General features: G+C 44.2%; 1 protein-coding gene across 2 annotated transcripts in view; it reads left to right on the plus strand.

Annotated features, from left to right (window-relative positions):
* Positions 1 to 3530: 3530 nt before the first annotated feature.
* The window catches only part of SNPH (syntaphilin), a 193352-nt gene continuing 174889 nt past the window's right edge, over positions 3531 to 21993 (plus strand). For both annotated transcript variants that reach the window (XM_085619572.1, XM_085619573.1), the window contains exon 1: positions 3531 to 3986. In XM_085619572.1, coding sequence (XP_085475698.1) covers positions 3938 to 3986 — 49 coding nt within the window. In that variant the 5' untranslated portion in view covers positions 3531 to 3937. The remainder of the gene's footprint in view (positions 3987 to 21993) is intronic.

The raw sequence follows: 21993 nt of genomic DNA on the forward strand, positions 1-21993 counted from the left end.
TCTTCTGAGGTGAGGGGTTTCAGTTTATTATCCGCTGCTCTGATTTGGTGGTGGTGGGCAACTGGTTGATGAGGTCTTGTCTTGCAAGTTGTGGATATTGAGGATTTTGTTGTGGAAGAAATTGGCGAGGTTGGTGATAGAGCTGGTAGTGCTGTGTGGTTGGAAAATTCTTTGATGTTGAAGAGCTATTTGCATTTGTTAGAGCTGTTTTCCAGTTTGAGAGCTAGGTGTTAATTTTGTTTTGCCTCATCGAGCTGGCTGTGGGATTTCCTGAGCACATGCTTTTGCTTCTTGTGGTGGTGTACCAACTGGCTCTCCATTTTTCATTTTAGTTGTTTGGAGTTTCTAAAGGTCGTTGGTGTGCCATTTGACTCGTGTGTTGTTTCTTCAGTGTCTGAGGTTCTTTAGAGGTGCTATGGTGTCTGCACTGGTAGTGATCCAGTTGTTAAAGGCTTTGACATTGGCATACAGGTCGCCAATAAGGTTTGTTTGGTGGGTGGTGAGGGTGTTGGTCCAGTCTGTGTACTTTATCTTGTTCCAGTTACATCTGAGGTTGTAGGTAGTCTTCACGAGGGGAGTGGGGTTAGGGTGCGTTGATGAAGTGTACGATGAAGTAGTCTGTCCAAGTGAGTGGAGTTAGGTGGCTGAACTAAACCTTGTTGTAGGCTGTTTAAATGAAGTCGAGCGTGTCTTGGACGATCTGGGTGAGATCTAGGATCTCAAGGTTCTCGAGTAGAGCAGTGGAGTTGGAGATGGGCCACTTACCCCATCCTTGACGGTAGCACCGGTCAAGGCCAGCTTCTTTGTGGCACATGTGAATTTCCTTTTGTGCAAGGTAATTTAGATACACATTTCTCTTTCATGAAAGTAAAAAATTTACTTTTAGGTACTCCGAACTATCCCAGCTTAATCACCTCCTTGTTCAGTGCTATTAAATGAAGAATTTCAAACAGTAATCAGTTTAATAGTGGGAGCTTGTTCAGGTAATTTTGTTTGGATAGAATGTAACTGAAGTCACTTAAGTTGTGCGAGAGCGCTCAGTTGGAGCCCACAGACCCTGCAGCTACCTTCCCCTTGAATATTACAAGTTAAGGATGTAAGCAGTTGCTCTTCTTTTAGGTTTTTAATATTACGTGCACCTATAATAGAAGTGCAACAGGATCTAGTTTTATCACAAAGAACAGGCAGGGTCACAACACGCAGTAAAATGTACGGGGAAGCCCCTAGCTCTGATAGTGATAGGCAGAGTGGGAGTGTGGTTCTGGCTCTAATGGTAATGGATGTTGGCAGGTTGATTTCTGGCTTTGATATCAACTTGTAGGTAGTCCCATGACTCTGAACACATAAGGAAGCGTCTGACTCATATGATGGGTGAGGAAGCTCGAGGCTCTGAGAAAATACCGAAGTGGCTTCTTGCCTAATGGTAAAGGACTTGTGGTCAACCACTGTCGGTGACAAGTAGACAGGCATCTGTCCTTCATGATGATAATAGAGGTGGTTTTTCCGCTGATTATCAAGGCAGGATATGCTCCTGGCTGTCATGGCACTGGGTAGGCAAACGTCTAGATCTGTTGGCAATGGATTGACAAGGGCCTGACTTAGATGTGGTGAGCAACCATGTAGATTTCTGACATAAGTGGAGCTGGGAAGGTGGCCTCCTGACCCTGGTGACAGTAGGCAGGCAGGCTCCTGGCTCTGACTAGGACGATCCTGGACAGGCTCATGGTTCCTCCCTCAGCCCGACACTGTTCAGCATTTACATGGCCCCGTTTGCACACGTCGCCCGACAGCACGACCTCAACATAATCTCCTACGCCGACGACACTCAATTGATCCTCTCCCTCACCAAGGACCCCATCACCGCCAAAGACAACCTCCACGAAGGAATGAAGGCCGTCGCTGACTGGATGAAGACCAGCTGTCTGAAGCTGAATTCAGACAAGACGGAGGTCCTCATCCTCGGCACCAACCCTTCAGCCTGGGACGACTCCTGGTGGCCAACGGCACTGGGAGCAGCCCCGACACCCACCGACCATACACGCAACCTAGGAATCATCCTCGACTCAACGCTCTCAATGACCAAGCAGGTCAACGCCGTCTCCTCCTCCTGCTTCAACACCCTCCGCATGCTCCGCAAGATCTACAGATGGATCCCGACAGACACAAGAAAGACAGTCACCCAGGCCCTCGTCAGCAGCAGACTCGACTACGGAAACGCTCTCTACGCGGGAGCCCCAACCAAGCTCATCAATCGACTACAACGCATCCAAAACGCCTCGGCACGACTGATCCTCGACATACCACGCCACGGCCACATCACCCTCCACCTGAGGGACCTGCACTGACTCCCCGTCAGCAAGAGGATATCCTTCAAGCGCCTCATCCACGCACACAAGGCACTCCACAAGACCGGCCCAGCCTACCTCAACAGACGGCTCTCCTTCTACATCCCCAACCGCCAGTTACGCTCCGTCGACCTCTCACTAGCCACCGTCCCGCGCATCTGAAGAACAACCACCGGCGGGAGATCCTTCTCCCACCTCGCCGCCAAGACATGTAACACCCTCCCACTGAGCCTATGACAGGCCCAAGACCTGCTGATCTTCAGGAGGATGCTCAAGACCTGGCTGTTCGATCAGTAGTGCCCCCCCCCCCCCCCCGCCAACGCCTTGAGACCCTCCCAGGTATGTAGTGCGCTTTACAAATGATTGATTGGTGGAAGTGGTGGACAAACTCCTGGCTCAGATGAGATGTGGTGAAGCTCCTTCCTCTAGTAGCAGTGGGAGGCCTTGGGAGGCGGGCCTGCAGGCTCCTGGCTCTGACTGGAACGATCCCGGACAGGCTCATGGCTCTGGTGGAAGTGGTGGACAAACTCCTGGCTCAGATGAGATGTGGTGAAGCTCCTTCCTCTAGTAGCAGTGGGAGGCGGGCCTGCAGGCTCCTGGCTCTGACTGGAACGATCCCGGACAGGCTCATGGCTCTGGTGGAAGTGGTGGACAAACTCCTGGCTCAGATGAGATGTGGTGAAGCTCCTTCCTCTAGTAGCAGTGGGTGGTCAGGGACTTGCCACTGGTGAGGCGAGCCTGCAGGCTCCTGGCTCTACCTGGGGCGATCCCGAACAGGTGCATGGCTCTGGTGGAAGTGGTGGACAAACTTCTGACGCGGAAGATGCTGTCCGGGAAGTTCCTTGATCTGAGGATATTGGGCCGGAAGGCCCTCCGGGCTCTGATGGTAAGGGGCGGGCGTGCTCCTGGATCTGGCCGCATGCAGGTTCGTGCCTATATTGCGACCAGTCGGTCTAGGGATCAGGCATTTAGATGATGGTGGTGTTTTAAGAGGCTTTTCACTGCTGTTTCCTGAGTGTTCCTGCCTATTCTGGCAATAGGCGGGCTCGCACTGGGTCGTTTGATGTCGGCGGCCTGGAGTTTCCTGTTGAGACCCGGCGGGTCGTGCTCCCGGGCTGCTGTCCACTGTGCCTTTAAATGGGAGTGCTGCCGAGCCGCGCAGCTGCTGATGGATGGTGGGTGGATCAGGAGCTGCAGTCCCTGGATGAGGGTGGCAGCGAAGCTCAGACCGTGACCCATGGGCTGAGGATGTACACCCGCAGGGATGCTCTGCAGCGCCCTCTGTGCAGTGGCCCCGGTGAGAGGGGCGGGGACGTGCAAATGCATCGGCTAGACCTGTATGCCCCGTCTCCGCCTCATTCTTGCTCGCTACTTTCTGCTCTGCCTGTATCCCTTTAGCCCCATCCTTCTAGCCCTGCCTCTACCTGCCTGCTCCCCCGTCCATGCGTACCGGCTCTTTTCACCCTGCCTGTATCCCGTTCATCCGCCCCCTCATGCCCTTCCCTCCCTGATGAGTCAGTCATGTCGGGCCTTCTCTCCGGTGTAGGTGGCCGCTGAACCGGGAGCGACGCCGCTCGCCAGCCGCTTGCTGCATGCTGCAGTGCGGCGGCACCGGGAGGACCTGCTGTGGTTCCGAAGCAGGTGAGTGTGTGGGTGAGAGTGGGCGGTAAATGCGCCCATCCTTCCAAGTGCATGCACGACCCAGAAGTGAGGGGGCGCAGCTGCTGACAGATTGATTCCCTCCAACCCCCGCCGGCGCAAGACACCTCCACGCCTTCGGCAATGACGGGAGAGGGGAGTCTCGGCCTCTGACAGTGGGAGTTAGTGGTACCCCGGGCCCCTCAGAACTGCAAGACGGAGCGTGTCTGCAGGGATTCCTGCGATGTGAGCGAGGCTGGATTGCTGCATCACCGGGGGCGGCGGATTCTCTGCAGCTTCCAGATGCTCAAGGTCAGAGTCAGCTGCCTGTCCTCCACTGAGGCTCATCCGGGACCTGAGCTGATGGGAGATGCGCGTACAGGGGCTTAGTGCACGCACGAGACCCGGCTGGTCTAGGGTGGCTGTGGAGTGCAGAGCACGGGTGTGGCAGGCAGCATCGCGCGAGGGAGCGCTGAGTATCAGCAGTCCGTACTGCGGTGGCGGGGCTGCGAGGGCGTTCAGGTGAAAAGTGCCAAATCAGATACTCGCGTCGCGCATGGTTATTAGACGTCTTGTCCTGTTTGCATTAACACTGATCTCTTACGAATGGACGGTAATTTTTTAAAGCCTCACAGCCAATACTTGTCGTTCGTGACTTTCTCAGAAGCAAACCAGATGTGACGTTTAACATTCAGATGACATTTGCATGACACTGCTCAGATAGTAGTCGATGACACTGATGTGGGGCTAAAATAAGGAGGGCTGGATGGTGGGCTTAAGAGTGGGTAACGCTGACTCTGCATGGTGTATTCTATTATGTGGAATAATAAGGGCACAAGTCCTAAAGAAAGAAGTGGGGGGACTATCCAAGTTAGCTAGTATGCAAGTGAAAGCATGACGCGTGCCATCACCGTGCATGATGTCACGATGTGTGACATTGCACGTGACATCACAGAAAGTGACATAACAAGAAGTGACATCAGATATTAAGACCTCACACATATGTTTATCAGGTATATCATGAGTACATTTAAGTGCATTATGAGATTTAACAAATGAGATTTAGCGTTGGGGTTGTGCCAAAAAAGTGGCGCAATCCTGACGCAAAATCTGAGCCTCAACTAATGCATTCATTTTTTTAAAAAACCCTGCCACAATGATACTGGCAACAATGAAAAACATGGCAGTAGATCTGCTCTGCTTAATTGGTTGCAAAGTCTGCATCTTAAAATATTTGATTGGGTTAAGGCATCTGCTGTACAGGTGCCCAGTAAATCTCAGGGAATAGTAGTAATGGTGAGATAACTCTGGAGGTTCCCACATTTGTGGGAGAGATCTGTTTTGTGAAGTCCCAGATTTGAATCAAAGTAGTATAGAAGGTTAATGTGTCTCCTGCTAAGCACATCATGTAACATGCAGGTGACAGATATTTATTTGATGTAGATGGGTAAGTGGGTTACTGCTTTTAAAACAGATCCTTTTGTTACCTGCAGCTCATAAATTGTAATCCTTCTAATATAGCACAGTGAGATATGGACATGTGACTCCTACACCTTGTATCCCTGTCTCATGTCACTCATCTTGTACATTGATTTACACACTTACGTGATTTATTGTCAATGTATAATGTGTATATTTTGTGAAGAGCTCTGACACCATGCATTAGGATGCGTAGCGCTATAAAAGAAATAAAACAGTGCTACTGAAATTGTTATTTGTGTAAATATTGGGACAGAACAACACATCTGACATTCTTACAGTGCATACAGTTTTATACAGGTACTGAACAAAGCCAAAAGCATGCCTCTCTAAATACCTGTGAAAAGATAACAAGCTATGTGTCTTTGTTTCCCCTCCCTTACATTTATTTTTGTGTGAGGTTCCTGGCTGGTTCCAGTCAGCATATTCAATCAAAAAGGAGTCCCGATGGCCCCTTAACTTCGGCCTTTATCTTTGGCCCAGCTGGAGGTAAAACAAAAAAGCCCCCTCACCACCTGCACGTTGATGCTGGGAATAGAAAGCAGACAACATACCGGCGCTGCTGAAGGTGTCCCGGTGTCTGAAAATTACACGGGGACAAGTTCAACATAGTTATGTGGGGCTCAACTTCTTGGCAGGGTGAAGTATCCACCCCCTGAGAATATTGGGTGGACGCTGTGTACCTGCGTGTACCCCGACTTGTGCCTGGGAATAATGACCACAGGTTCTGCGTGTGTTGACAGCATAAGAAGCTGTACATGTGTCTGAGTTAGCCCGTGTCCTCGAGCAGGATTCAAAGGGCTCGCTAAGCGTTAGCGGAGTCCCCCGGGCCTCTCTACATCATCATTACTCTTCTAATGTGAGCAGCACAGAAGCATCAGCGGCATGCCCCAATGCTCTATGCATCGTAAGATTCAAGGTCGATTCTAAAATGGATATTCCATTGTGGTTATAATTGTCATTATGCCAAATTTCGCACTGGCACATACAATATTATTCATTATGAAACACATTAATCCACTTCGTTGTGAGATATCCTATTTACACAATATTTCTTTTTCGTAGACTAAATACGCCCAAAGTAACCAACTTAAAGCACAATAGTTCACATTATCATGATACTGAATTTATGGCCCAAGCTAATTTACGATGTCTAATTTTCAATTTTAATATCCCATGTATAGTGCCTTACTAGGCCAATCAGTTCTTAAACTTGACCACTGAATTCATATATTTATTTGGTTACATTTCAGTAATAATAAGGCAGCGCCTTTGTTTGGTGTGAGATCCATATTTGCCCGGCTCAGGCTGGAGGGGCGAGGTCATGGAAATGTTGACGTTTCCCAAGGGTCGGAGACAGAAGTCAACTGGAAGTAGACTTAGCAGGGGACGATGCTGTGCTAACGGCGAGGCAACACTACTTGCCGTGAACAGGAAGTGATACTTCCAATGATACAGGCTAGTGTTTACTTAACTGCTGTTCAATATCCCTATGCACCCCTACACACACATACCCGAACAGCATTATGCATATTTCCAATTGAATTTTCACTGTGTGACATCACTCAAAACATGACACCAGTCATCCCAAATTGCATTCTAGTGAATAAATTAAGACAGACTGCACCTACGGCAACGCATTGCGATGCCTGGCAAAACAATAAAGTGATCTGTTGAATTCTTGAATTAATCTGAGCCACTTGTAATTAATTACTCATGCTACATTCTGGTGCATTATTGTATTGCTCAATGTCACTGAAGAAAGGTTGCAACCTTATGCAAATCAGCCTAAGTGCTGCTCCAATGCGAAAAGTCCAGTGCAATTTGATAGGCCACTCACCCCCTGAACAAGAGGACTAATAGCGTTAGACCAGATTCAGCCTCATTTGCCTCATAGGTGGGGTCTGCAGTTTAAATCCTATAACGCAGAAAGATGTATGACAAACCCCAGCAAGTGTCTCACCTTTAGAGCTTGCTGGAACCCAGTCACTGATGCCTTTGTCATTTCCTAAATGCTGTATTAGTTTGCTTTCAGCATACGAGGGCTACCCCCAAGGCCCCATTGAATGGCTTTATGTTCACTGGAGACAGATTCAATGATGCTTTTACTCAAGGATTGCCCTGAATGCACTAGTGGTGTCACCTTGGTTCCGCCAAATCTCGTTTCTAGATACTTGAATCTTAGACAGAGGAATCTATTTTGCAACTCCCAGAGACTGGACTTTCTGCCCATGCAGACATGGAACAATAAACATCTTTCAGTACCGTTGCTTAACTTGAGCACTTGAGTCCTGATCAGCTAGCCTTTTGTCACTAAGGAATCTGAAATAGCATGGATTTTCGGATGTTCTGGTAGCTGCTGGATGTCATTGACTAGAGTGCAGCATAAGTGCAAATTGGTGAAGATATGCAATTGAGCCTTGCGCAAGAGCATCAATCCACTCATCTTTTTGATGGAAAATATAATATTGTTCTCCAAGCATCTACACAAATCAAACCACCTGGTGGACTCTAGTAAAATTTACTTTGCAGCCATTAGTGCCTTGATTTAAAAAAAGATGAGTAGAATACTTCTTCATGGCTAACTAGATGGTCAAGCATCTGCCGGAGATACCGTACTTTTTTCTCCTTGCCTGACATCATACTGTCAATTGGAAATTGAACATCATGTTGGGCAGGCTAATGGCAATTTCTTTGATGACGTATGTCCTATTCTCCATAGGGCATCATTGTGTTAGAAGTTTGATACACCTTCAGCCATTCAAGGTATTTGATCTGGATAAGGTGGTATTTGTTCCCAAACTGTTGATAGTATTCCACCTTATTGAAGCTGCTTTATTCAAGCTTTCCTTCTGTCCCCATACACTTACTTATAGTACATACACGTGTAGTAGGCATTGCAGTTCTATCTCTACTGAACCGGATCATTTACTTGTTGCATTCTCCATATGTTGCCAAGATTGCATCTTGAATCTCCCACTGCAGTTCCTTGTATGTGGAAAATTATCCTTCCTCTATTCAAGCACACACCATCAGGGCTAAAGTTATGTTATAATTTTGGAATGTGTATAGCACGCATTGTGCGATTGATTAAGAATTGCAGTGCTTTTAGTAGTCTTGGGTGACCCTGCAATTGTTTCTGAAAACGATCACAAACCCATGTGTCTTTGGGATTGTGAAAATATAATCTTAATAATATGAATTGATATACTCCAATTTCTCAAACTGTATTGACTCTGCGGTTAATCAACACGCCCCTGCAAAAACATGGATATGCTCCAATAAAAGTCCATTAGCCCCATGGTATTCAGCAGAACTAAGAAAACTTAAAATAAAATGGAGAGCGCAAGAACAGAGGTGGAGGAAAAACTGTAGTATAGAAGAGAAGAATAAGTGCAAACTAGTTATTGTAGAATACAAAGCTGTGATTATTTTTGCAAAAACTAAACATTTTACCGAGAAAATTGGTTTGGCTAAAAATTCAACCAGGGAACTCTTTAAAACGGTCAGGGTTCTTTCCAATTTTGAGCAGAGCAAACAGTTTCTTCTGGATCAAATATTTTGCAATAAAATTGCGGAATTTCTTTTAATCAAAAGTAAATAGTGTCTATGAGAACTTCTTGGCTATTCAGAAGGTGAATCACATATCTGATTTATCCTGCCTTTCTTTTGTTAAGCCAGACAATAACCTCAATAACACATTGGATAGGACAGTTTTCCTCCGCTAACAGAGTAAAGAGTAATGAGACTGTTGGAATCCCCCCACTGGACCATTCCAGCATGTGTATCGCAAATGGTTCCAGACACGATTGCTGCTCACCTTGTTTTACTTTGCTTAGCTCAGGGCAATTTCCAATAGCATGGAAAAAAGCATTGGTGCGTCCTACTTTAAAAAAAACTTCCCAAGATCCTGCAGAGGTCAAGAATTATCGGTCTATATCTTGCCTACCGCTCCTTACAAAGATCTTGGAAAAAGGTCGCAAATGAAGATCTGATGGCCTTTTGGGAGACTAATGGCCTTTTAGATCCATCGCAGCATGGATTGAGGCCGCAGCACTGCACAGAATCGGCTTTAGTCATTGCTGCGGAGGGAATTCATATGCAGGTGGACAAGGGAGGGAGGGCTGCACTCATCATGCTGGCTCTCCCAGTGCGTTTGATAGTGCTAGTCAACCGGCTGGAAAAAGCTGGAATAAAAGGTGCTGCTCTTATCCTACTCTTTTCTTGTCTATCAAATAGAGAACAGACTGTGATGTGTGGAGGGTACACCTCTAATCCGTTTTCTCTTCCTTGTGAGGTGCCAAAAGGATCTTCATTATTCCCAACAATATTCAACATCTATGTGACCCCCTTGACATAACTCATTCGATCTCATGGTTTTTCTGCAATATCCTCCGCTGATGATACGCAGATAGTCTTATCAATCACATCTGATGCAAATGCTGTGGCCAAACAATTTAACAACTGTCTAGAGCATATCACAAGCTTGATGCAGGAGAACTGTCTTAAGTTAAACACGGAGAGAACCGTGGTGATACTTTTTGGAAACATCTCTTTCTGGAATGATTCTGGTGGCCTGCTGATTCTGGTCCTTACCTATCCCCAGTCCGAAAAGAGAGAAATCCCAGGGTCATGTTTGATGACCAACCCTGTTTCTCTGAACAGATCAACTATATCACATCTTCGTGCTTCTACCTTTTGAAGATGCTAAAAAGGTTTTTCCATTCATCCCATTTGATATGCAAAAAATGGTAATAGTTACCTTGGTTCTGTCGAAGATAGACTATTGTAACAATCTCTATTTAGGAATGGATAAACGTCTTCAATCAAAGATTTAGTCTCTGCAGAATGAAGGGCTTGTCTGCTTTTTAAACCCCTAAAATGTGGCTCTATATTGAAAAGCATTAGGGATCCCCACTGGTTACCTGTTCAGGACAGGGTAAAATTCAAGCCATTGTGCATTCTGCACTGCATGGATTCGGACCTCTGGTCTTTCAGAAAATCTTTGCATGGCATGTCCCTCGACGCGATTTAAGAGCTTCCAATGCTCGGCTGGTTATCCCTAGGGCAAAGAAGGCTAAGTCGAGTGGCAGAAGTCTCTCCTACTTGGTGGATAAACCATGGAACTCCTTGCCTTTTTCTCTGAGGTCTCAAACGAGCAGGCTGTTTTTCAGAAAATCTCTGAAGACCGGGCTATTTGTCCCCAGTGTAAAGTAAGTTTCCCTATCTACCGGATCATTGGCATTATGTTAGCGCTAAACCGCCTCTGCATTCACGTGCTTTAGAAATACATAACTTACTTTAGGTGACTGGCCAGATCCTGGTCCATTTGTCAAATCATTTGACACCTCTCCACCTACTATCTTAACCAAGTTATATGCACCACCAAGATCATCTTAGCAAATATCATAGTTTTGTGTGGTTCATTCACTGGTATTAAAAAAAAATGTTGAAAGCGTAAAGCCTCTTGCTATTTTCTTATTAATATATTGCATTTGTTAATTTCATAACCTTAAAATGTATTCTCTTACACCCTGGAGAAAAGACGTCCTCAACTCTGCACATTCAGCTACTTTGCCTCTTTACCTGCAGAATGCAATTCTATATGTTGCTTGACTTACAATCCATACATATTTAATTAAAAGTAGTAGTGGCTGTGGCTCTTCAGGCTAACGAAGCGCCAAACGTTTTCACTTTGAAAGCTTTACAACCTTCATATCAGTCAATATTAAAAGAACCAAAACAAGTCCTCCATCTGTTAGGTTAGGACAAATGGAATGGTGCCCTTGACACACAGTGCTGTTTTACCGTATTTTGGAAACTTGTAATATTGGGTCACAATTATTGAATGTATTCTCTAAATTCATGTACTCCTATCTGAGTTTGGAAGGACTACTATACATCTTTGTTTAATTCTAAGAACTATTATATACATTCTGCCATGCCTCCCCCCAAAAACTATGCTTCAAGTTGATTTTACCTTGCATATTTAATAGTCTGTAATAGATGCAGATCGTCTTAAGTGCCAATTACCCTCTTCAAACTTGATCTAAACATCTGGGTACCTTTATTATATACAGTATTTAATATGAGTTGTTGGACAAGACTCTTTCCAAGTACATGGCAGTTTTTCTTCCGATCTTTTAAAAGGGGGACAAATCTTTGCAGAATAATTATTCTTTTTTTTTTTTTTTGCTAGATAATACCAGCAAGTAGATCCCAAACTTATGTTTATAGTTTAGAGAAATGGGATGGAGAAAATCAATTTCTATCGTCCTGCATGTACATGGTTTGAACCAGTCATTAGCTCAATCGGCAAAGGCTTTTCACTTAACTAAATCAGAGGAAAGTAAAACAAATTGAAAAAAGCCCTTTAATTTTGCTGCCTTTACATCTAGCCCATGTTTGACATCATTTCTCAAACACTGCTATTCTCGCATTCACATATGGATTAAACCTTACATATTTCCTAGTGGAGATGGGTGCTATGGTTACAGTAGTACCTTAATTGGTGAGTGTCATATCTTTGTTGAGACATGAGTCAAGACCTTTCTGGAGAGACTGCTCGGGCCGAAGAGGAAAAAGTGCTGTCTTATTGTCAGATCGTGGGTTCTGAGACATAGCGTTCAGCATTTGGCTGAGCCCTCTTGCCACTTGAACCAACTTCGAGTCTCCAAATTTGCTTCCAACTAGAGGGCTGGGCCACCAGTAAGAGGCAAGGATGCGGCAACGTGATCGCAGAATGTAGTGCTGGTAAACAGATATCACATTTGTGATTCTTCTCTGTTTAGAATGTGAACATCACGAATTTCAGAAAAGAGGTGGAGGCAAGTCCATAAACTACTGTCTCTAAGATGGTGGTTTGGTCATTGGATGTTAACAGGGGCCACAGTGAAAGATGAGGCAGAATTTTTACTATGTCAGTTCCTGATGGCACCATATTTAGAGGCACTTCCAATTGAAGGGTGTATAACAAAGCATTCAGTCCCTTTTTTATATTCACGTTAATCGCCCCTTTGTTACAATTTTGTTCCTGATTTTTGCTCTTTGGATTCGGACCTTTCTTTCAGGTTCTACTTCAGGATACCACTGCCTGACTCTTTTCTCCTTCCTGATATTAGGAGGAGTTTGGTGCCTTTGCCAACCCCTTCAGTACTAACTTTAATCTTCAGTCAAAACGTACAACATTGCCAAGGAAGTTTTTTTTTTTTTTTTTTTACACTTTGTGTTTTTTGTCATTTGTCCCCTTTCATATATGCTATTCTGTGATTTGTTTCCCTCGATTGGCAGCTGAAACAACGTGGGTTCAAACGCTTTGTGGACACTATTTGAGTGAAGTGATCAAGGATTAATTGGTTTGTTCACAACATTCTGCTTAATTTTTTCGACGTGTCCATTTACTGCTTTTAATTGAACATAAATTACAAGAGAGATGGAATTGAAGAAATAACTTATTCTAGTTAATACTAAAGTCTCTTTGTCTGATTTATCAGAGGTTTCATTGGTCCTGTTGCTCCAAAAAGATCGCATGCAAGTAGTTGTAAATGGTTCCTTTGAATGAAAGGGAATTAAAAAAGAGATGAAAAGAAAGAAGGAAGTCCTTCCAATTTAGTCAAGAAGTACAAGATGCCCAAGAAGGTTTTTAGTACCACCTGATGTTTTTTTTCTATATTGTCACCTGTCGTATATATTAATCTGTTCAAACTGGCACGCTGGCTGTTTGGAGGAGGTGCCCTTTCCTCTGGCAATTAAGAAGGGGATTTAGATCTTCTCAGCACCCAGGCCTGGACAATTTCCCTGCCCTGTAGGATTTGTGGTGTCGTCACTATTGTCCCTTGCCGAACTTAAGTAAACCATTAGGTATATTTTGGGCACGACAGTAAGGACTGACAATTAATGGACATATGCATTAATAAAAATCAATAGTCTCATGCAGTAAGGAACCTCAAAACTTCAAGTATTGATGGGCATTACCATGGATGAGCATCATTGGCCCCAATCAGTCATGAGCCTTAATGGTCCCCGTCATTGATGGGCAGCAGTGGCCCCTGACATAAATGAACTCCAGTTGCTCAAGCAATAACGAACATCAGTGGCCCATTGCAGCAATCGTACTGTGACACTGACCATACCTTGTGATCTTGCTCAAGAAGCTGCCACTATAGAAACAAGGTGTGTGAAGGAATTAGGAATGTCAACATTTACAAATTCAAGAAGGATGAACAACTGATTATACTACACAGCTGCTCCATAATTTCAAAATTATGGATTGTTGTATCTCTTACAAGGGTCAATTTGAATATGCTAAGAAGGCAGAAGACAGTAAGTGCTTCAAAGTACAAAGAATGGTTGGTGGAGCTAATGAGAATAGTTGTGTATGAGAAACTGATTTACAGAGTTAAAGATCAGAATCAAATCTTTGAATGAATCATGTGTCTGTTCTGGAGTTTCACAATATATTGCAACAGCCCCCCTCCCATTTGAGAGAAAGCACAAAAACCCCTGATACCGTTATGATTACTGTTTTTCTTTGACAAGCTGATGACAGCACCATAGAATTTTTTGTACTCTTTAAACCGCTTCATATATTTTTACGTTATGTGAATTGCAGTATCAAGACCTTCCCCTTTACCGCCATTTTTTCATATTCCTCTCCACCCTATGATTGTATCTGTGAGTTGAGAATTTAGTGTTTCATGCATTCCAATGTTTCATGACGGGACAAACGACACTCCGTGTGTACATGCATATTAATAGTACAGCCCGTAATTAACCTCAATGACCCATTGGATTAATGAACATATATAGCGTCAGCCAGTAATTAACGTTCATCTAATGTATTGTAGTTGAAAAAAAGTTCAACCATTTTGTTACATTTCTGTCAATTGCTGGAAGAGAGTTTGAAAAATAGGAAATGGTGAAACATTCCAAACCATTGGTAGAGAATCACATTTGTTCTCATAGCACGATACCTAGAGTTCTGTAGTCCAACAAGGTGTTTCTTTGTTTTTTTTAATCTCTTCTGGTATTTGCACAAGAGAGCTAGAATAAATGGTTTTGCTCATGGGCCTAAAAGGTTTATTGCTGTAACCCTTATTCCCTGGAGTCAGTTAACTCCCCAAGTTCTAGCGAAAGAGATGGTAATAATAATATAATATAATAGTGTTTTTCTAGCTACTCAGTCCATTCTCCTACAAGCACGCTCTGCTCCCATAAGGGAAGCGGTGAGGTGTGTTATTGTGCCTACTTCCCCTGCAGAGTCTGCCCTTAGACTGTGCCATTGGGCACGCCAAAAAGAAGCAGAAGAAGGTATTCCAAGTTCCCAGTAATGCACAACATTTTACCAGTGAGCAAAGCTTAGAGGAAGAAGTGCTGGCACCAGGGGACGTCAGCTTTTGTTCGGTTTATTCCTCCAACGAGTCGCCCACAAATTACTGTACACACATAGAGAGGTGTTATGAGGCCACACGGATAACCACATACATACATCCCCTACAGTGCGAACATGAAGCACATACTTGTCTCCCACACATTTATACTGACTTTCATACCGACTGTACATATTGGGTAGTAAATTACACATAATACTAGTTTTAAGCAGCGGCTTGAAGGTATGGCCTGAAACATTACTTGTAAGCACGTTTCCTGGATAGGATAGTGTCACTCGTGCTGCACTTGCTGTGGAGAATTGTCTACATAAACAGATGTAGCCCTGATGAAGTCATTGGTTAACATGATGTGACGAAACACATGTTGGCTCAGTCCTGATCAAAGAAACAGTGTTAATAAAGAACATTTAACATTATCGCACCTTTAAAGATGTTTGGTGTTTTCTTCGGCAGTGCTCATATTTCATGTTTAAAGTTCTGGGACTTTGTTTCCTGCCTTGAGGAGTATTTCTGCGGTCGCTCCTCCTCCCCCTTGCTGAGCACCGCGCAATGGACACTTGTATTTTGTTATATTGCCTAGTATCTGGGAAGTGAGTGCACTAGCATAAGTCTGCCCACCAAATCACTTGTAGTCACCCACAATAGTTGGCCTGAGTTAATATCTGGTCTCTGATCCGGACTCAGGAGTTGTTGAGCACCCTTACCCCTCTCTCGTCATCAGATCTAAGAAGATGATGACGGTTTAGATTTCACTCCGCGCTCCTCTGGACAGGAGTTAAGTGCTACTTCTGTACCAGTAGTTATTCAGAGCACATTGCGCTTCCAGGGAACCAGGGTGATCCAGAGTTTCAGAACTTTGTGGACATATGCAGTGACTGTGCCATTTTTTCATCTCCCTCTAAATTTGAGACTCTTTGACAACTTGAGCACCAAGCAAATTGTTCTGTTTCTACTTTCCAGCCCTTGAGTACATTCAACAACAAGAGGGAACATTTTGGGAAGAGAACTAGCCTCATTTACCTACAAGAGAATTAGCACAGAAATGTTCCTTAAAACCGTTGAGTTGGATTGTTTCCAGAGTACGCATCAAGTAAAATGCTTCCATGTACATGCCTAGCGAATCTTTGACGTGGAAATGCTTGAAGAATACAATGAATGCTGGTTTGTCTCTGGTGAGGTGTGCTTGTGAATTTAACGAACAAGGTTTCCCCTGTAGAGCATTCCCATGAGAGGTGCAGGAGGAGGTACCTGTAGCAATAGTGGTCTTTGGTGCAGGGTTGCAGGTGTTTTAGGAATTTTGTCAGATTTTGGCATTTGTTGGGTTTTGTGTGTTTCTGTAAATACAGTGCAACTGTCTGAAAGACCTATTGTTTCCTATAAAGTGGTCTTTGAGTCCCTCCTTTCAGTCATTGGCTTGTTCGAGTAAGCCCAGTCAGCCATTTTGTCAATCACATTTTGGATCAGCCAGGAGGAGTATGCTTCTCTCAACTCATGGTGTTGGCTCTTCGTTCTATCATTTCACCTTTTAGGAAGTGAATCTATTGCAAGTGCGAGTAACACTCTTTTAACAATGTGTCAAGTACTATTTGGGGAATAAAAAAAGTATTTTCAAGTTAAGGCAATGTCCCCTCAAACTAACACCTTCGACATTACAAGCACATTCTTACTCAAAGTATAATTTAAAAAGTACGCAAATGAACTTTTAAAGAAACATGTAAACAAGCTTTGTTGGCATTTTCCATATTTGCAATACTGTTACAGGTACAACAAATCCTGCATCATCATGGTTGCTCCTAAAAATAACTTATAAGTAGATGTTATGTGTGAAAACTGGGAATGCTAACCACGCTAGTCATGTCCATAATGTCCGTGATTAAGCCCCAACGTCATAACGGATAATTACAGGGCGGAAAGGGGGAAAAACAAGACATGCCAAACTTCCAACCATATGCCAACATAGGGAAACGGGGCTGCTGTGTCACCGAGGTGTAGGCATAATCTCCAGTACAGTGATGGTGGGGCTGCTGGAGGTGGGTACCAGGGCAGTCGGGAGAGGGGGAGGTGGTCCGCCGAGTTACATAGTGGTCCCCATGGGACTATGCATGCAACTGCTATGAAGGGTGGCCAGGAAGGGGCCAACCAATGGTTCTGTCTTCCTCCTTCAAGACTCCATCTGGCAGACGAGGCAGTTAGCCATCCGATGCAATCAATGAGCTGTCCCGGAGAATCAGGTCCCATGCTTGTGCATGTTTGGGGCTTCGATGACCTCTCTGCACTTTTATTTGTAGAATAGCACTCCTGCATTCTTTCCCTTTGGACAGCTTCCACCTCCACCCCTAAAAAGAGGGACCCATAGGGGCCCTTCAAGACATGGAGATGTGCCAGCTGCGTGCGCCAGAATGAGGGCCAAGTCCCCAAATCTGGAGGTGATCGTTCTAGTGTGAGCTTTGTGCAACAGTCCCAATAGCCAAACCGCAGACATCTGCTCCAAGGTGCAGCCTGTGGGTGCATTAAAGAGAGCTGTTACTGTTTCCCAATAGGTTGTATGGGATGGGTACTCCCGCCCACCCCCACAGACCACGCACGAAACCTCAGCATCATCCTCTACTCCTCCCTCTCCATGAACCGCCAGATCAACGCCGTCACCTCCACCAGTTTCAACTGCCTACGCATCCTCTGCAAGATTTTCAAATGGATCCCCCCCGACTGCAGGAGAACAGTCACCCACGCACTCATAACCAGCAGACTGGACTACGGCAACAGAACTCTTCTACACAAACTCCAAACCATCCAGAACGCCGCAGCCAGACTCATCCTTAGGACACCACATCTCAAACACATGACCCAACACGTACGAGACCTCCACTGGCTCCCCGTCAAGAAGAGGGTCACCTTCAAACTCCTCACCCACGCCTACAAATCACTCAACAACATCGGACCAAAATACCTCAATGAGAGACTATCCTTCCACGCACCCAAGAGAAACCTCCGATCCACCGACCTCGCCCTGGCAGAGGTCCCCCGCATCCGCAGAAACCGAACAGACGGGAGAGCCTTCTCCCACATCGCAGCCAAGACCTGGAAGCTCCCTGTGAACATCAGACGCTCCCCAACCCTGCACACGTTCAGGAAGGACCTCAAGACCTGGCTCTTCAACTGATCCGGAGGTGCCCCCCCCACCCAGCGCCTTGAGATCCTAGCGCGCCATATAAAAACCCTGATTGATTGAGACCATGTGGTAAAAGTCTGCATCCTCGAGTTGACATCGAGGACAGGAGGCCTGGGACCCCGGAATCATTCCATTTAGTCATTTAGGAGCCAGGTGCACTCTAAGTAATATTACTGGATCAATTTAAAGTGGGCATTACAGGAAGTATGACGAATATAACCAAGGTTATTGGTCCACTCTCTGTCATCAAGTCTCAGCCTACATCTGCTGCCCAGTGAGTCTGCAGGGGGGAGGGTTGTGTTTAGTTTGGGAAAGTATAGCTTGATACTGAATTGTGACCGCTCTAACTTGGCCCATCGAGGTGCGTCTAATTTGTAGACTGTTGTGTTCTAATGGTTTGAGTCCCTTGGCACTTCACCATCGTCTAATAGCTGCTGTTACTTCACCATATAGTCGGTAACTATGTGGTATTGATCATAGGTGTAATGGCGCCTCATAAGATTAACACTTGTGTTCTGTACGCTATTCTATGACGGTGCTAATGGGTGTAGAGAACCACAAACTCTACAAAAAGAGAACAGCATTAATTCTTTTAAATCCCCAGCACACGTAAATAAGTAATTACAACATTTCAGTCAAGTCTGGTAATGGACACATTAGACAAGTAATTCAAAGGGTCATGAGTCTGATCTTCTTTCTTTCTTTATTCAAGAAGCATTCTTTAGAAATTCCACAGCCAACACGTGTTTCGTCGTATTGGGAAAACTGGTCCCACGACTTCCTCAAGGCTGTATAAGTAAAGAAACATCAATGAAGACCAGTATAGTCATTCATAAAATCCCACAAAGAGGGTTTTTCGTGCATTAAAACAAATTATTTAATACTAGAAGATGTACACATCATATGCACCTCTACGAAAATGTTGACCATAAATCACACGTGAGTAGAACAAACTCACACGCAAGTACAACTTAATTATGTATCCCTTATAAGGGATACATAATTAAGTATTTGGTTGCAATGAATAGCCACGTTCTGTAACTGTTTGAGTGTTGAATAACTACTTGCATTTTAATGTCCGACGTCTATGTTTTTTTGACTGTTTGCATAATTTTTTCGAATGATTGTCAGGCTGAAATAGAAATACTGTTCTGAACCACTGTTGTACTTCGCTCATGTTATGATTGTAATGACCGCAATCTTTGGAGAGACTTAAGGGAGTGACACCGGGGACGCACTCAGCACAACGAGTAAGACGGCGATATCACTTCACCCGTGAAAAGCACAGAATATTTCCTCGTGGTTCGCGTGTATTTGAACACTGCGTGCGGAATACGAATATTTTATCTAGTTTGGGGTCTTTCACATTACCGGTGATAATCTGAGGTTTTGACAGACTAGAATGATTTTGGGACATGGGGGAGACTCCTAAGAGTCTGTCTTCCTTGTCTATGTCTGACGTGACACGACGGAATTAAGAGGGGGTGGTTTTTTGCCGTTGGCGGGATCGCTACTCATTGCCGCTGACACTCGGGATAAGGAAAGCTGCACTCAGCTCGACTTCATACTTTTATCGAAGGGACGGTGTACCAGGGAGCTAATACTCACAATTTACGGTAAGAATTGAGGGACTTCGGAAATACGGACTCGGTTTTGAAATATTGGCACATTTGGCGTGTAATCGGCGCAATTTTAGGAACTTTCTCAGAATGGAGATTAAGAATATACTTGACTAGGAATAGTCCATTTTATAAACATTCAACATGGTCTAGTAGATTGTTTGGCGACACGGTGTATTGTTGTTGTTTTCATTACATATGAATCAACGCGGGTTGTGTTACTTTTTATCTAAAGCACAATTTACAGACCAAATCTTGTAGAAGACGTCAACAAGAGTACTTTTAATTTACACCGTCCACGAACAGAACCCCGTGTGGTCCGGAATTTGTACCACGCCTAAAGTATGTACCTATAGTATTTTAGCGGGTTTTGAGTAAAGATAAACCATGTGTGATTATTTTCTGATATGGTTTTGTGTATATCTCTGCTTATCTTAGATACGAAATACAAGAAGGAATAGGTATTTTAGCATGGATTTACTTGGAGTGTGATCACGGAAGTCTTCACGATCTTGCATGTTTTATAATGGCTAACTGGAATGACGCCTGTGTTGGGCTTTCTACTCGCCTCTGTTCTGTTTCTCTCGCTCGGTTTCCACTTAATTCACTCGTTTTCACTTGTATGACACGGATCACTACTTTGAACCCGTACTGTAGGACCGTTTCACTTGACATTGATTTCATTTTATTTCCTTTTCTCTCTCCTTTCTTTGGGATCATAGTAAACTTTCCTTTGTTGTACTCACGTGTGATTTATGGTCAACATTTTCGTAGAGGTGCATATGATGTGTACATCTTCTAGTATTAAATAATTTGTTTTAATGCACGAAAAACCCTCTTTGTGGGATTTTATGAATGACTATACTGGTCTTCATTGATGTTTCTTTACTTATACAGCCTTGAGGAAGTCGTGGGACCAGTTTTCCCAATACGACGAAACACGTGTTGGCTGTGGAATTTCTAAAGAATGCTTCTTGAATAAAGAAAGAAAGAAGATCAGACTCATGACCCTTTGAATTACTTGTCTAATGTGTCCATTACCAGACTTGACTGAAATGTTGTAATTACTTATTTACGTGTGCTGGGGATTTAAAAGAATTAATACTTCACCATATAGGAGGAAGTAATGTGAAGGGATGTCAAACTTAGTAATCAATTTGTGGAAGTCATGCAGTCGGCCTCTGAGGAACCAATGTCCAACTTTAAAATAGAATACAAATAATGGTGCACAACAAACAATTTATAAATGCAAGAAAGTCCCAATCAGAGTATAATGTATTCCATATCTTCTTTTATTGCTTGTTTAGAAACAGATTCCAAATTATTACAGTAAAGAAGACCACCTACACGTTTTGTTTTTTTAGGCCTTTTCTTTTGCTGGGACTTGCGTCTGGTGAGCAGTGTTAGACACGCATTATGGTGTCCCTTCCGATGACGGACTGGCCTGAACCATAAATACTTATGGGTTTGAACTCTGTTAGTGACTTCCCTATTATATGAATGCTACTCTTATCTGGTGAAAGATGGAACCAAGGATTCTACTAATGTTTTGATGTTACTTGGCACGAATGCCCTGAAGAAGTTCATTGCTGTGAACGAAACACCTTGGCTGTCTTGTTTGCTGTAATAATTTGGAGTCCTTTTCTCTACAAGCAATAAAAGAATATATGTAATACATTACAATCTGATTTGGACTTTCATGCGTTTATAATTGTTTGTGGTGCACCATTATTTGCATCTTTTGTTGTAGTTGGCCCTTTGGCTGCACCCTTGAGTGGCGGGTGAATATAATTTTGCACAATAAGAAGATTGTGTTATTTGGAAATAGATTTGGGATAATTGGGAGGTGCAGTTTGTTAGGGCTCGCTGCTGTCAATCGTGTTGTAACCAATCTCTGACTTTATCCATCCCCAGTTGCTCCCAATCATGCAGTCCTGACTAATCTCCCGCATGTAGGACATGTTGCAGTATTGATAGAGGAAAGTCCATGGCATAGGTTAATGGTGTTTTAGTTGCGTAGCAGCCTCCGGGTCTATGCAAACTGGAATGTATCCAGCACAGGCCCCTCCACTACTGTTCGAGGATGTGTACGTGGCAGAAAAAGGGTACCTATGTAATAAAGAGAAGGGGAGGGGGAGACTAGGAGCAGGTGAAGGTCCAGTACCTGTTCTCCAAACATTTGATCAATTCAACAAAGGGGGGTTACTGTTCCTATAGAAAAAGAAGACTAGGTTATGGACAGGATGCCAAGGGCAATGCTCAGGATTGTCCCTTGTTGCCCTCTCACACCCCTGAGATGTCCTGCTTCATCATTGGGCCGTTGCTCCTCTTTGGGCCGGCACTGCAATGCCACG

Source organism: Triturus cristatus, chromosome 7 (assembly GCF_964204655.1).
Source record: "Triturus cristatus chromosome 7, aTriCri1.1, whole genome shotgun sequence".
NCBI lineage: Eukaryota > Metazoa > Chordata > Amphibia > Caudata > Salamandridae > Triturus > Triturus cristatus.